At 38.7% G+C, this 16,927-nt stretch overlaps 1 protein-coding gene across 5 annotated transcripts in view; it reads left to right on the forward strand.

Moving 5' to 3' along the window:
* The window catches only part of RB1 (RB transcriptional corepressor 1), a 203,191-nt gene that overhangs the window by 60,992 nt on the left and 125,272 nt on the right, over window positions 1-16,927 (forward strand). For 4 of the 5 annotated variants that reach the window (XM_070409052.1, XM_070409054.1, XM_070409049.1 and 1 more), the window contains 5 exons: window positions 2,327-2,365; window positions 3,558-3,625; window positions 11,165-11,275; window positions 13,640-13,782; window positions 15,891-15,968. In XM_070409052.1, coding sequence (XP_070265153.1) covers window positions 2,327-2,365; window positions 3,558-3,625; window positions 11,165-11,275; window positions 13,640-13,782; window positions 15,891-15,968 — 439 coding nt within the window. Of the gene's footprint in view, window positions 1-2,326; window positions 2,366-3,557; window positions 3,626-11,164; window positions 11,276-13,639; window positions 13,783-15,710; window positions 15,742-15,890; window positions 15,969-16,927 lie in introns of those variants that run through there. The other variant, XM_070409051.1, reaches the window with a different exon arrangement.

The following is a 16,927-nucleotide window of genomic DNA, read 5'->3' on the forward strand; positions in this document are numbered from 1 at the left end:
CAGTTTCTGTTGCCTGCTTTTTTCCTTATGTAGAGTTCACACTTTCATACTCAATTTTTGCAAACTGGCATTTTTGATAACATTTTGGTAACTCTGGATAGATTCTCCTCAATCCTGGAGCTAGCTGCTGTTATTCTTTTCTTGTTTATTTGTCTAGTGACTTAGCTGTAATAGTTCAGTGAAGCCTATTTATCCCATAGTGTATAGTTTCTAATATTGCTCCTCCATGTAGCCTTGGGCATGTGTATAGTCACTCTGAGGTGATAGTGGTTTTAGTGGGGTTCTCTTTGATTATCTTTTCCTCTGATCTCTCTTGTTAATCTAATTGCCTCGGTTGCTATTGCACCTACCTTTTACTTTCCCCTAATTAACTGATTGCTTTATTTTTTGACAATGCCCTGGGTATTGGTGGAAGTGGGGTCCTTGGGGAAGTGGGGTTAGTGGGGTTGTAGGAATAAGCATTTCTGTAGGCCCTCATGAGTGGATGACATATAGGAGAAAGCTTTATTTTCTTGGAATTACATCCCTGGTTTCTAAAGTTCCCTTTCCCTTAGTTCGGTCATAGAAGAAGTGTAGCTGGGGTTTCAGTAAAGCTACAAGCAAAGCCAGTGTCCAGAATTTCCTTTCCATGTTGGAGCCGGGTCCAATACAGCATCAGGCAAGTTGCAGTCCATTAGTCCATTGTGTGTGTGAGTCCACATGGTTGTGGGCGATATGGGAGAAGGCTGGAGAGTGCTTCCTAAGTAACAGGAGTCTGAAGGGTCCTGAAAGCACAAGAGGATGAATTCCTTTCTTTAGGGGATCAAATATTTTAAATCATCTGGAGCTTGCAGTGGCCACACACATTCTGGCCAATTACCTTTGTTCCAAGGAGTGACTGACAGGCAAGTATTGCAGAAAGAGTGCTTATAATGTCTGGCCTTCCCTTTGCTCCTTTCCTGTTATTAATAATTAGGTTAATTACAATGGTATTAGTCTGATCCATTTAAATTTGGCTCCCTTTGCAAGAGTAATCTTTGAGTCCAGTCTTGAGGTTTGTTCTAACCTCAGGAGAGCTCGTCTTAGCTTTCCCCCTGATTCTCTCTTAGATGGACTAGGATTTAAGTTGTTGCTCTCATATAGCTACCAGCCTTCTCTTACTTGCTTACCACCAAAATCTCCATTATTTTCAATAGGGCTTTTAGCCTTGATTGTTTCCACACTCTGTTCCAGTGACTTATGTCTCTTTATTTGACATTAATTGAAGTTAATTCCCTTGGAGAGAGTTTCAGAGCTCTGTGTTCTTAAGGTCTATCTCTCCCCTGGGCAACACTTTTGTGCCACTACTCAGGAGATCAGAGTGGGAACAGTGTCCACTTTTTTGAGTGACACCTCTGCTTTGAGTGGGATGCTAAGAAGGCGCCATAGTGCCTTGCCTTCTCAGATTGCCTTTATTGGTTGGAACCTCTGTCTTATCAGCTAACAGGGGTAAGGGAAGTCAGGGCCCCAGTAATTTTGATCTGCTCTTCCTGGATCTTTTGTCCTATGAAGGCTGAGGGGAGGAAGGGAACCCCAGACCTCTCAGCTTGTCTTGCATGGGATAGACCTTCTGCAGCTCAGAGCTGGGGGTGATGAAAAATGCTGGTACCTTGCACTTCCCAGAGAGATAGTCCTAGGCTGGGAGCTCAGGAGAGAGGGAGCCTTGTGTCTTGGCTGCACCTGCCCATGTTAGAGCTTTGTGATGCTGGGATAGAGAGGAGGAAGTGAGTTTTTCTTTAAATTCCACAGACTATCATTGTTCTTACCAAAATTTAGTAAATTTTCTTGAAGAAATGTTTCTATTTTTGCTTTGTACAACCTTAGGAAAATTTCCAGAGACTTTAAATGTTTTTGAATAAATAATTTTCACCAGTTATAGTTATTACACTGGAAACAGGTCTATGAAGATCCTTATTTTGCCATTCTGGAAGTCATTGTCCTAAAAAAGTAGGTTTTATTGTACTTTTCAATTGTGTTATTTTAGTGAGACTATTCGTTAAGTAGGTTTTTATAACCTGATCTGGGATTCTAACAGATCAAGATTCAATTAAAAAAGTACAAATGAGTTACAGATGCACATATGAAGTCCATTCCTTTTGTAATTAGATATTACCATGATGTGTGTGAAATGCATAGTTGGAAAAACCTACTTTAAATTTGTTTTATAATGCTATGATTTTTTAAAAACATATACTTCTTAAATAAGATTAATAAAGCATGATAAAAATCGATTTTTAAATTATGAAAAATATTACAAAGTAACTTTTTAAAAAGCCATAATGTTAATATAATTATTTTTTCCTTTCAGGACATGTGAACTTATATATTTGACACAGCCAACCAGTTTGTAAGTAGTTCAGTGCATGTTATTTTTCACCTTTTTTTTTTTTTTTTTTAAGAAAGATCTTTCTGGAGTGATCCCAGATATATTGATAATGTCTGGGTTAGTTTGATAGATTATAGCATGCTTCTTCATAAAGTAAGGTTATAGATCTAAGCCCAACAGATTATTTATCTTCTCATAAAGAAAAATCATATGAAGTACTTGCCTTTTACTATACGGGGGAACTAATAAGGTGGAAGTTGTTTCAGTGCAATGTATCATCAACTGTGGGAAAACTGCAAATTCATTGACTAAATCTTCATTGAGGTTCTATTATAGGCATATTCTTTTTAAAAATCCTCACCCTAGGATATATTTTTATTGATTTTAGAGAGGGGGGCAGGGAGAGAGAGAGAGAGAGAGAGAGAAAGACAAAAATCAATGTTGGAGAGAAACATCAATTGGTTGCCTCCCATACATGCCCTGACTAGGGATCGAACCCACAATCTATATATGTACTCTGACTTAGAATTGAACCTGCACCTTTTGGTGTACTGGATCATGCTCCAACCAACTGAGCTACCTGGCCAGGGCCAGGCACATAATTTTTGTGTAAAAAATAAGTATGAAAACCTATATGAAAATTTCCAAATTATTTTTTTAACCTATAACATATGTTCCAACAGTATACCCATGTAAGATCTCTATAGAGTTTTCCTTTGGGAAAAGAATGAGTAGTATTGAGATTTTCTGCCCCATTCAAGTAGTAGTATTGAAGATGATTAATATAAAGGAAAGTTGTATATTTATTAACCCTATTAATCATTAATTTCACTTGTTAATTCCAACAAGTGAATGAATCCGTGAACTAGAATAACCCAAACCTCTATTTTTCTGCTTACTATGTTGATTTTCATTAGAAAACAAAGAGCAGAAAAGTATTAAGTAACTGGAAACTAAATACAGTATAGTATACTATTTCCTGTGCATAATTCAATTTTTTAAATAAAATGTTTACTACTATGGGCACAATATTACCTTGGTATAAACACTAACTGAGACAAAGTAATAAGTACATGTGTAAATTGTGCATTTAAAATGGACTGTATTCTAGTATATAATCAAGTCTGCATTTAAAAAAGTGTGTGTGGGATGGAATCAGGTATAGTTAGAAAGCTATAGTAAAATTTTTTTTCTCCTTCTGATTGTTTACTAGGATATCTACTGAAATAAATTCTGTGTTGGTGCTAAAAGTTTCCTGGATCACATTTTTACTAGCTAAAGGTAAAGTCATTATGTTTGTTACATGATAATGTTTCAGGTGTAATAATTGATTATTCTTTTGGACTAAGTTCAAAGTTTTATTCAATTTAATGTTGCCTCCCCTCTCTCCCTATCAACCACAATTCTTTCTGTGGCTTGTTAATTATTAGCAAGTCCTATTGTAATTCTAATATTGGAAGCAACATTGGAAATACCTCATTTCTAATATCCACTCCTATTCTCTTTCTAATTTCTAAAGAATAATCTTATTGATTTTATAAAAATGATGTATACTTCCTAAAAAGAATTCGAATAATACAAAAAAATGCAAAGAAAAACAGAAAAGTTACCCAAAACCCATCGAAAAATAATCATCATTAAAATTATGGGGTTTTCCAAAGCAATGTAATACCCATCAAAATCCCAATGACATTTTTTAAACTAATAGAACACAATATCAGATTTGTATGGAATGACAAAAGACCCCGAAAAACCAAAGCAATCCTGAGAAAAAAATAACGAAGTTGGAGGTATCACACTACCTGACTTCAAATTATACTATAGAGCAACACTAATCAAAGCAGCATGGTATGGGCCAAAAAAACATATACTCAGACCAATGGAACAGAATTGAGAACCCAGAAATAAGACCCCATGTATGTGGGCAAATAATTTTTGACAAAGGAGCCAAAAGCATACAATAGAGGAAAGAAAGCCTCTTTAATAAATAGTGTTGGGAAAATTGGAAAGCCATATGCAAAAGAATGAAACTAGACTACAGTGTGTCACCAAGTACAAAAACTAAAATGGATCAAAGATCTAAATATAAGATATCCTATATAATAAAGAAGTAATATGCAAATTGACCATCATGCACTCGCATACGATGGCCGCCCCCATGTGGTCACAAGATGGCTGGCAGGAGAGGGTATTTGGGGGCAACCAAGCCTGCAGGAGAGGGCAGTTAAGGGTGACCAGGCCAGCAGGGGAGGGCAGTTGGGGGTGATCGGGCCAGCAGGGGAGCAGTTAGGTGTTGATCAGGCTGGCAGGGGAGTGGTTGGGGGTGATCAGGCTGGCAGGCAGAAGCGGTTAGGGGCAATCAGGCAGATAGGCAGGCAAGTGGTTGGGAGCCAGCAGTCCTGAATTGTGACAGGGATGTCTGACTGCCATGATACATGTTCAGTACATTGCAGTATGTGCCCACCACATACTGATTGGAGAGGGTGCAGGCTGGGCTGAGAGACACCCCCATAGTGCACGAATTTTGTGCACTGGGCCTCTAGTGAAACAATAAATTACATAGAAGAAAACATAGGTACTAAACTTAGGACCTTGGTTTTAAAGACCATTTTATGGATTTAATCCTGAAGGCAAGGGAATTAAAGGCAAAAATAAATGAATGGGACTATATCAAACTAGAAAGCTTCTGCACAGCAAAAAAAAAACAAAAACCACCAACAAAAGAAAAAGGCAACCAACCAACTGGGAGAAGATATTTTCAAACAACAGCTCCAACAAGGGGCTAAGACATGGTGGCCAAGAAATGGAAAAAACTCAGCTGTCTTTCAAAAGATAGTTGGTAAAAGAAGATGTAAATAAATAAAATGGAATACTACTCAGCCATAGAAAAGATAAAATACTGCCATTTGTGACCACTTGGATGAACCTTGTGAATGTTACGTTAAGTGAAATAAGTCAGCTAAAGCTAAGAACCATATGATTTCATTCATACGTGGAATATAAAACTTAAAGTCATAGACACAGATACTAGTAACATTATGGTGACTGCCAGAGGGAAGTAGGTAGAGGGATAGTAAAGGTTAAAGTGGACTAAATATATGGTGAAGATGATTTGACTTTGAGTGGTGGGCACATACTGCAATGTACTGAACATGTATCATGGAAATGTACACCCAAAATCTATATAATCTTTTTTTTTGAAATTCTTACTGAGGATACGTTTATTGATTTTTTAAAAATATTTTTTATTATTGATAGTATTATAGATATCTCCCTTTTCTCCCCTTTACCCCCTTGTTTGTGGATTTTAGAGAGACAGAAACATCCATGTGAGAGAGAAACATTTATTGGTTGCCTCCTGCACATGCTGTAAACCTTCTGGCTTATAGGTTGATGCTCAACCACTGAGTCATACCTGCTAGGAAGTGTTTTTCTTTTTTAAAAAATTTATCTTTATTGTTTAAAGTATTACCGGAATCTCCCCTCTTCCCCCATTGATATCTCCTCCTCCCCACTTTTGCCCCATCCCCAGGCCTTCACCCCACTATTGTCTATGTCCATGGGCTATGCATATCCTAATATATAAAAGGCCAGGGTTGTAACGACCAATCACAACCGAAGGCTGACCAACACAGAAGTCCTTCAGTCATTGCTGCAGCCTGGCGACCCAGCACTGACTGCCCAGGGACTGAGACCCAGAGAGAGAGTCAGGGTCTGATCCTCAGCCTCAGTGGCAGCTGTTGATCAGTACTTGCCTCTCTCTGTCTCTCCCTCTTTCTTTCTGAGCTTCACCAGCAGCCGGGCTCTTCTGGCCTCCGTGGGGGCTGCTGTTCAGCCCACCTCTCTGATCAGGCCCAGAGATAGGCCCAGAGATGCTGATTGGCATAGGAACCGACCAATCAGAACCAAATGTGGGTGCTGTGAAGAACCAATGGCTGCCTAGGAGGCAGAGCTTCTGACGCTGACTGGCATAGACACCGACCAATCAGAACCAAATGTGGGTGCTGTGGGGAGCCAATGGCTGCCTAGGAGGTGGAGCTTTTGATGCTGACTGGCATTGAAACCGATCAATCAGAACCAAATCTGGGTGCTGTGGGGAGCCAATGGCTGCCAAGGAGGCGGAGCTTTTGATGATGACTGGCATAGAAACTGACCAATCAGAACCAAATGTGGGTGCTGTGGGGAGCCAATGACTGCCTAGCAGGCGGAGCTTTTGATGCTGACTGGCATTGAAACCGATCAACCAGAACCAAATCTGGGTGCTGTGGGGAGCCAATGGCTGCCAAGGAGGCAGAGCTTTTGATGTTGACTGGCATTGAAACCGACCAATCAGAACCAAATCTGGGTGCTGTGGGGAGCCAATGGCTGCCTAGCAGGCGGAGCTTTTGACGCTGCATAGAAACCAACCAACAGAACCAAATTGGCCAGCAGAGGAGGGCAGTTTGGGGCGAGATCAGGTCGGCAGGGGAGGGCAGTTAGGGGCGATCAGGCAGGCAGGCAGAGGCAGTTAGGGGCAACCAGGTCGGCAGGGGAGGGCAGTTAGGGGTGATCAGACTGGCAGGCAGAGGCAGTTAGGGGTGATCAGGCAGACAGGCAGGTGAGCAGTTAGGAGCCAGCGGTCCCAGATTGTGAGAGGGATGTCCTACTGCTGGTGGGATTAGGCCTAAAGCGGCAGTCGGACATCCCCCAAGGGGTCCCCAATTGGAGAGGGTGCAGGCTGGCCTGAGGGAAACCCCCTCTGTGCACGAATTTCATGCACTGGGCCTCTAGTATGCATATAAGTTCTTCAGTTTGTTCCTTTCCTCCTCCACCCCCTCTCCCTCTAAGGATCCTCAGCTGGTGTTTTTCTTATGTATTGACTATTTTTATCTCAAGCCGTCTGTTTTGAGCTAAACTATGTTTGTAATGGTGTTTTTTGGTTCTCAGGTTTTTCTTCGGTTGTCTAGCTCCTTGTTTTTATAAAATTTGTTTTGTAAGTTAGTTCAGGACATTTTCTTCCAGTAGATTATCTTTTAGATTGGGGTTTTTTATCTGATTTCCCCCACTTCTCTGTTGTGATTATATTTCTTCTTTTCTGTAGTATGTTTGCATAATCTCTGTGCTTTTCCCCCCATGTAACTAGAACTTCATGTGGGCAACCCTGACCTGAAGTTCTGTTTTCTTTGATGTGGTGTGAATAAATTTCCCTTTACTCACTTTGCATTTTATCTGTGACTTGTGTTCCTCCAAAAGGCTATGAGAGCAGGCTTTTTTTTTTTTTTTTTTTTTTAGACTTTTAGTCAGAGGGGGAGAAAGTGAGAGTTCATCTGGAATGCTACGTGTCTGTTTTTAAAAAATATTTTTATTGATTTCAGAGAGGAAGGGAGAGGGAGAGGGAGATTGAAACATCAGTGATGAGAGAGAATCATTGATTGGCTCCCTCCTGCATTTCCCCCACGTGGGAGCAAGCCTGCCACCCAGGCATGTGTCCTTGACCAGAATCGAACCCAGGACCCCTCAGTCTGCAGGCTGACACTCTATCCATTGAGCCAAACTGGATAGGGCTGCTACGTGTCTTTGATGTTCTGAGAGTTTTGTTAGAATAAAAAATAAAACAACACTTCTAGTGGCAGTTATATCCTGTTCCCATAACAGAATTGTGTTGGGATTCAAATTGTTTCCCAATCTGGAATCTTTGTTTGTCAGAAAGTTAGCTATAGTTGTTTACTTTCCTCCATTTTACCCTTTTCTCATCAACAATTTCCACTTTCTCCAAGTTAGAAGAGAAAAGAAATGATACTTTTGGTGTCAGTATATCTCAAATTTGCTATTGGTGCTAACACTTAACCAGTATATTTGTTTGTTTTATTTTATTAGATACTAGAGGCCTGGTACATGACATTTAGCAGCCTGGTCCCCTCAGCCCGGCCTGTGCCCTCTCGCAGTCCGGGACCCCAGAGGGGTCCTTAGCGCTGCCACGGAAGCGGGAGAGGCTCCTGCCACCGCCGCTGCGCTCACCAGCCATGAGCCCGGCTTCTGGCTCCTAGTGCGTCATAGTGACAGGTTGTTCTGCTGTTCGGTCGATTTGCATATTAGCCTTTTATTATATAGGACTACAGGCCCGTTGCACAAAGAGATTTGTGCAATAGGCCTTCCTTCCCCTGGCTGCCGGCAGCGGTTGTCCTCTGGCACCCGGGACCCAGGTCTTCGTTCCGGCCGCAGTGGAGAAGCCAAGCCCCGAGGCTTCTCCACTCCGGCTGCAGCAGAGAAGCCAAGCCTCTTCAGTCTCCAGTCGTCTTCATTCTTCAGTCTTCAGTCGTCATCAGTCTTCAGTCTTTGCTGGGGCCGGAGCCTTCAGTCTTCACTCCGTGCCTGCATATGCAAATTAACCGCCAGCTTTATTGGGTTAATTTGCATACTCATCCTGATTGGCTGGTGGGCATAGCAGAGTGACACCAATTTGCATGTTTCTCTTTTATTAGTGTAGATTGGAAGAGAGAGATTCTTTTTTTTTTACTTCACTCTACTATTTTTAACCAGAATTCCTTCATATCATTCTTTACCTCTATGGTATTTTTTAATAACTTCTTAAGTATATTATTACAGACATATTTTTGTACCATTCCTATGCATCTAGCAAAACCTACCTGATGCAGGGTTGCTTATTTCTCATAGTTTCTACACCATCAGTATTAGTTGGGATTATTTTTTTAAAATATATTTTTATTGATTTCAGAGAGGAAGAGAGAGGGAGAGAGAGATAGAAACATCAATGATCAGAGAGAATTATTGATTGGCTGCCTTCTGTATGCCTCCTATTGGGATCAAGCCCCAACCTGGGAATTGAATCATGACCTCCTGAATCATAGGTCAATGTTCAAACCAGTGAGCCACACTGGCTGGGCTTTGTTGGGATTATTAATGGTTTAGCAGTCTCATATCAAGAAAATAGAAAGTGAGTCGAACTTCCCTTTTAAAAATAATGTACAACATAGAGCCATAATCAAATATGTTACAGCTATATTTGATCATGACTTGTATATTTTATATAGCTGTACTATTTTTTCCTCCGGTACTTATTATATGCATTTATTTTTTCACAGTTCTGTATTTATATAGCTATTGTATTAACTTTCAGGATTTTGTGCTAAATAATTTATAGATGACTTTACAATTATATACTAATTTTATTTATTTATTTATTTATTTATTTATTTTTTTATTGCTTAAAGTATTACAAAGGATATTACATGTGTGTCCTTTTTTAATTTTGTTTTTCTTAATGGCTTTTGTTATTATATTTTGGGTGGGGTTTAAAAATGAAAATATATGAGGATTCATAAATAATAGAATTAAAGATTAGCATATATCATACTTCAAAATTATTTTTAGAATATATTCTATAGCTCTTACCAAAACTGGACGTTTAAAAAAGCAAAAGACCAAAGTAATTTACACATAAGGACTGAATTATAATAATAATATCTAAACTTAAAATTCTCATTGTAAACTTTTACTTTATAATTTCATAACTTTATATTTTTATATATATCAAATCTGACTTAGTTTTTATAAAAAATAATCTTTAACATGTCTCTAGTGACTATTGAATAAATGAGTATGTGGATACATCCATACTGACAATTTCCCTGACTTAAGTGTCTCAATCTTGCCTTAGCCAGTATGGCTCAGTTGGTTAGAGTGTCGTTCGGTGCACTAGAAGGTTGTGGGTTTGATTCCTGGTCAGGGCACATACCTAGGTTGTGGGTTTGGTCCCTCTTCTGGGCCGGAGGCAACTGATCGATATATCTCTCTCACATCAATGTTTCTCTCTCTCCCTAAAATCAATTCTCCTATATAATAAAGAGGTAATATGCAAATTGACCATCACTCCAACACACAAGATGGCCGCCCCCATGTGGTGAAAGATGGCTTTCAGGGGAGGGCAGTTGAGGGCAACCAGGCTGTCAGGGGAGGGCAGTTGAGGTTGACTGGGCCTGCAGGGGAGGGAAGTTGGGGGCGACTAGGCCAACAGGGGAGGACAGTTGGGGGCAACCAGGCCTCTAGGGCAGGGCAGTTGGGGGTGACTGGGCTTGCAGGGGAGGGCCGTTTGGGGGGAACAGGCCTGCTGGGGAGTGACGTTGGGGGTGACCGGGCTGGCAGGGGAGGGCAGTTAGGGGTGACCGGGCCTGCAGGGGAGGGGTGTAGGGGGCGACCAGGCTGGCAGGGGAGGGCGGTGGAGGCAACCAGGCAGGGACCAGGCCTACAGGAGAGGGCAATTGGGGGGGACCAGGCCTGCAGGGGAGGGCAGTTGGGGGCGACCAGGCCGGTAGGGGAGGGCAGTTGGGGCAACCGGGCCGGCAGGAGAGGGCAGTTGGGGGCGACCGGGCTGGCAGGGGAGGGCAGTTGGGGGCGTTCGGGCCAGCAGGGGAGGGCAGTTGCGGGCGACCGGGCTGGCAGGGGAGGGCAGTTGGGGGCGTTCGGGCCAGCAGGGGAGGGCAGTTGGGGGTGACCGGGCTGGCAGGGGAGGGCAGTTGGGGACAATTTGGCCGGCAGGGGAGCAGTTAGGTTTCGATCAGTCTGGCAGGGGAGTGGTTGGGGGTGATCAGTCTGGCAGGCAGAAGCAGTTAGGGGCAATCAGGCAGGCAGGCAGGCGAGAGGTAGGGAGCTAGCAATCCCTCAAGGGTTCCAGGATTGGAGAGGGTGTAGACTGGGCTGAGGGACAGCACCCCCCCTCCCCCACCGTGCATGAATTTCATGCACCAGGCCTCTAGTAATAAAATAAAAAAAGGATCTCAACATCTAACTTTACTTTAAAATGTGAATCTTTTTTATATTCAGGGGAAATATTACAGATGGAAGATGACCTGGTGATCTCATTTCAATTAATGCTATGTGTCCTTGACTATTTTATCAAACTCTCACCTCCTGCATTGCTCAAAGAACCGTATAGTAAGTATTTTAAATATTTTGTGCTCCTCCTACTTCATCATTCAACAGTTGTTTGTTAATATCTGATACATCCAAAAAGTGGTTTTAGACCCTAGGCTATGATAATAAATAAATCAGACGTGGACTGTGTTCTCAAGTAGTGTAAGATATAGCAGGAGGGATAAGATAAGTAAGCAAGTAATTAGAGTATATGGTAGAAAGTGGTCTGGGCCAGAATATAACAAATACGATGGAAGTTTAGAAGATGAGAAAGTTTTCCCATCTGGGGAAGAGCAAGGAGGGCCATATTAAGGAGGTGGCATTTGAACTGAATGAAAATAGTAGTTAGGATTTGAATGTTGTGGTAAGTTGGGGGAGGGCATTCCCAATAAAGAACAAATCAACAGGCAAGGCACAGATATGAAGGAAACTGCATGGGAAAGAGTTGTCCATTCTACAGGAACAGATTAAATTTTTATTATTGAGTGCTGTAATGATTACGCGACTTTTTTTTTTTTGTACATGAAGTGTGTTGATCTATTTCAGTGGGTGATGAGATGGGAAATGTATTTAAATAAAAGTAACTGTTGCTAAATTAATTAGATATCATTATGCAAAGATGAGTATATTGTCATAGAATGGAATTGCTTCCTCTGGTGGCATCATGAGTAGGATTTCAAAATTATTATACTACAGAAACATGTAAAATTAACTAAGGCTGACCTGATTCTTTGGCTCCTAAAATGATGAAAATATTAATAATACTAAAATAATGTAGGGCAGATCAAAATATGGAAGTCTCAAAGTGTCTTTGAGTGGCTGAAAAACTGAAGCCTTATTAATCCATGTGAACAATAACTTCATGGGAAAATGAAGTCTGAAGCAGAATTTTGAAAATTTGTTGAACATGGTTTGTCAAAAAAGGCAGTCATTTAGCAGAAACCATATGTAAAACAGAGAGAGAGAAAAAATAGAAAACAATAAATATATTTTAAATTTTTCTTTACAAAAATTTCTTTATATGCATTTTCCTTAATATTTTCAATGTTATAATATTAATAACTTCATATAGGATATTACTATAGGTTGACAGGCTTTTTTGGTATTATTTCAATACACATTCAGTTCTCTAAGTGATGTGTTAAAGAGAAACCAGGATGAGTTATTGAATTGACTGAGTATGATACACTTTTAATTATCTTTTTATTATGGAGAATATCAAATGAATACAAAAGTAGAGAGTAATATAATAAGTCTCCATTTATTTATTACCTACCTTTACTGTCCAGTTCTACCAGCTATTTTATTTTGAAGTACATCTCTACATACAATTCATCCATATAAATTTTAGTATCTCTAGAAGATAAAGACTTTTTAAAAAGCATAACTACAGTATCATTATATCACACCTAAAAATCAATCAATAGTGATCTCTTACTACCATCAAATATTTAGTAAGTATTCACATTTTCATTTGTCTTGTAAAAGTAATTTAAAAATTTTACAGGTTGACTAAGAATCTACATGAGATCTATACTTTGCAATTGATGTTTATGCTTTTAAGACTTTAAAAAAGTTCCTCCTTTATCTATCTTCCTCTCTTTTTTCCCCCCTTGCAATTTGTATATTAAATCCTGTTGAGTTTCCCATGTTTAATTTTTTATGATTGCATCCTGTGGTTTGGTGTAACATGTTCCTCTCACCTCTTGATTTCTTGTAAATTGTTGGTTGGGCCTTGAGGCAGTTAATACTTTTTATACATAGTCATCTGGGATCTCTGTAATAGCTGAATCCAAATTCAGTTTAAATTGGAAATGCTCAAAATAATCCAGGGAATTTAAAAAAAATCTACATATAAAGATTTTAAGAAATCACAATTTAGTAGCACATTATAATATGTATATACTTATCTTTTGAAAACATCATAATTTACTATGGTATTTGCTAAAATTTTAAAAATTTATTCATTTTTTATACTCTATCTCGCAATTGAATCCATAAATACTTGCTTATTATTTTTAAGATACTTTAAAAGACAGAAAACATTTTTTCCCCTTGCAGACTGAGTAGGATAATTTAGAATTACTTTATAAGTTGGCTATTTCCCCTTGCCTTCCTAATATTTAGCTTTAAGTATTTTAGTTAATTTTTGAACTAATTGGGGGCAGAAAAGGATAGGAGCATGGCAAAAAGTATTTTTAGTACATAATTTATAATAGATATGCAATAAATAGATAAAACTGTTAGCCTTTAAAGGAAGCCTAATAATTAAAAGTAGCATAATGTTATCAGATTATTTCTGACCTTCCTAGTTATATTTAAAATATTTCATTATTTTAACAGTGGACTTTGCAATTGTTCTGATCTAATTTACCATTTTTACAGAAACAGCTGTAATACCTATTAATGGTTCACCTCGAACACCAAGGCGAGGTCAGAACAGGAGTGCACGGATAGCAAAACAACTAGAAAATGATACAAGAATTATTGAAGTTCTCTGTAAAGAACATGAATGTAATATAGATGAGGTAATTTGACTTCATGATTTTTTAAAAATAGTTAAAGTAGATTTAGATATAAGTTCTTTCTAACAGTATATACCTCTTTTGTAATGAACTTGCTTTTTGTAATTAGTGCTAACCCTTTTGCAATAGCAAAATGTTTAGCAAAAATTTAATTTTCATGTTCAGCTACTTTGATTTTAAAGAGTAGCTCCCTCACTCTGGAATCACAGAAATGTGAATCATTAAGGCAGTAGTTTTCAAATGTGTTTATTCTTTGATTCCTCTGTGATTATTGGTACTCCTAATGTTTTAAAATACCCTGCTAAGAAAGCCCTAGTGTTTTTGGTTTAGTGATAAGTGATGCCAGCATTAAATTTCTGTTCAGTCTTCTATAATTACTATCTTTCTAAATATTACATCAGATGTTAATGGCTGGTAGAGAATACACATAACACCCAGGAATTGCTTATCTTGTTCATAGAATCTGGAATGTTGGAATTGGAAGTACTCTTATAAATAATATACTCTGCCTCCTTTTTGTAATGGGTAAACAAGCTTCTAGAGACTGAGCTAATTACTAACAGTCTAGAGACTCTGGGGCATCTTGCCACCAGTGCTCCTGTCACTGTACCATGCTGTTTCTCTCAGACATTGTTATATTGTTCACAATTCACTACTATCATATAGCTATATGAAATGCTGCATCTTTGAAAATTGTCTGTGAACTCTAAGAAGAAATGGGGTTTTAAAAGTGTTGGAATGATTTATCAAGATATCTGGGTTTTTAGCACTGTGGCTTTTGTTAATTTCAATAAATAATCGATATAGACATATAGATACAGATGTATCAACTTTATGTATATAGATATGTGTAGTATATATACTTTTTGAGAATCACAAATTATCTTTGCTAATAAGCTAACAAATGTGGTTGACATACATATATTTTTTACTCCAGTCTACTGCTCAGTCTGTTTTCTAATTCCTAGTTGTTAATTCTCTGAATTTCAGAACTACTTGTAAAATTTCATTTTTAAAATCAGGAGTAAATAATTTTTTTTTACTTTTTTTATTCTTTGTTATAATTTAGAATCATTAAAGTAATGCTTTTTAAAGTATAGGTAATTAAAATCTTGGGTGATAATTGACATTAATTAATTGACACTTGGTTATTTACACAGCATTTATTGGTTAGTTATATTTATGGTTATATAATTATTAGTGAACTACCCACCTTTTAAATATTCTAGTTAAGTGGGAATTAATTAGAAAACAAAGCTAGTATGTTTAACAGAAGCTTAATTCTTACAACTTATTTGTGAAGTAGAAGACAGGAACTGATATTAAATCATTTCCAGCTTAGTAAATGTAGACTTCAAAGTTGTAAAAGGAAGTTAAATGAAGGAAAATAAGTTGTTTAAAATTCCACAACACATTGCAAGTGTAGAATAGCCTGGAATATAACTTTAGGTTTTTCTGAGTACTGTCTTTATTTTCCATATTAAAAGCAGGAGGCTTTTGCATGAATTTGCATAATTCCACAAAACAGTTTATTTTGGCTTTGAATTCAGTTATTGGGTATTATTTTTGTGTGTGAAATTATTTTGTTACAAAAGCAGGTTATTTCCCCAAATTTATGCTAAAATAATTGACTTAATATCCCCTAACCTGGGTATTAGATAGCGTGTGTGAAGTGGACTAAACTATACTTTGGGGACAAATCAGAGGCAGTGCAGAAGTAAAAAGAGTCTTGGCTTTGCTGTTAGGCAGATTAGGTTTAAATTCCAGCTCTGCCACTTTTTAGCTGTGTAACTTTGGTCAAGTTGATTAAATTTTTTGAGCCTCCCATCTTTCTATCATTTGTTTAATGTGGAATACTGACATTGGTTTCAATGGCTTTTCTTCTTATAAATCCCATTTCATTAAAAACTCTAACTCCACCTCCATTTTAGGACCTGGAACCTGCCTCATATAATTTTAAAGGTAAATAATTAAATTAATTATATATAAGTGTCACACTAGGTTGAATGTAAGTTATTGATCAAAATGTCATTTAACACTTTCATTCTAGTGATAGTGATGGAGATTAGTTTTTAAAAATTTTAATGGTCATGTACCTCTATCTTTTTCAGGTGAAAAATGTTTATTTCAAAAATTTTATACCTTTTATGAATTCTCTTGGAATTGTAGCTTCAAATGGACTTCCAGAGGTAATTTGAAAGAAAACTTAATAAAAGGTTAATGTGTTTTGGAACTTTTGGGAGGGGGGAATAGTTGTCTAAATTTCTTAAGATCACTTTAGTGTATATTAAATACTTTTTGCTCAGGAAAAGGAAGCTAAGAATTGTGATGAACCAACTTTACGTAGAATCAAGAAAACCTTTTCAACATGTACTCAAATGTATAAATAAGCAGTATTTTGTAATTTAAACTAGAAATTGATTCATACTAAAATGTTTCAGAAATTTAAGTGTAGATTTTTGAATTTCAAAATTTCATTAATCCTAATATATAAAAACTCAGGGTCCATAATGACCAAAGGCTCGACCGACCGGAAGTCAGTCCTGCAGTCAGTGCTGGGTTGCTGTGGCGACCCAGCACTGACTGCTGCTGCTGTGGGTGCGGCGACCCAGCACTAACTGCCGAGGAGGCTGTGGATCAGGCCTGGAGAGAGGCCCGAAGAGAGAGGCAGGGTCTGATCCACAGCCTCCGTGGCAGCTATTGATCAGCCGTTGCCTCTCTCTTTCTCTCCGGGCTTCGCCACCAGCCGCGCCTCTGTTTCTCTCTGGGCCTCCACGGGGGCTGCTGATCAGCCCTGGAGATAGGCCCGGAGATGCTGACTGGCATAGAAACTGACCAGTCAGAACCAAATCTGGGTGAAGTTCGAGGAGCTAATGGCTGCCAAGAAGGCGGAGCTTTTGACACTGACTGGCATAGAAACCGACCAGTCAGAACCTAATCTGAGTGAGCTGTGAAGGCAGAACCTAAGGTGGGGGCTGAGGAGGGGTTTTAAAGTCAACAGCTGTTTGGTATAAGGTGTAAGAAAGTGATTCAATTTTTTAATGACCAGTTTGGCAGAACAGTGCATATTGGCTGGCTATCAGTCCAGATATAGGGATTATGTATTTTTGTCTGCCAAGGGCATCTCCTCCTGCTGAAAAAGGCCCCC

The sequence above is a fragment of the Myotis yumanensis genome, unplaced genomic scaffold (genome assembly GCF_028538775.1).
Source record: "Myotis yumanensis isolate MYYU_CA2020_CCGP unplaced genomic scaffold, mMyoYum1.0.hap1 SCAF_3, whole genome shotgun sequence".
Lineage (NCBI taxonomy): Eukaryota > Metazoa > Chordata > Mammalia > Chiroptera > Vespertilionidae > Myotis > Myotis yumanensis.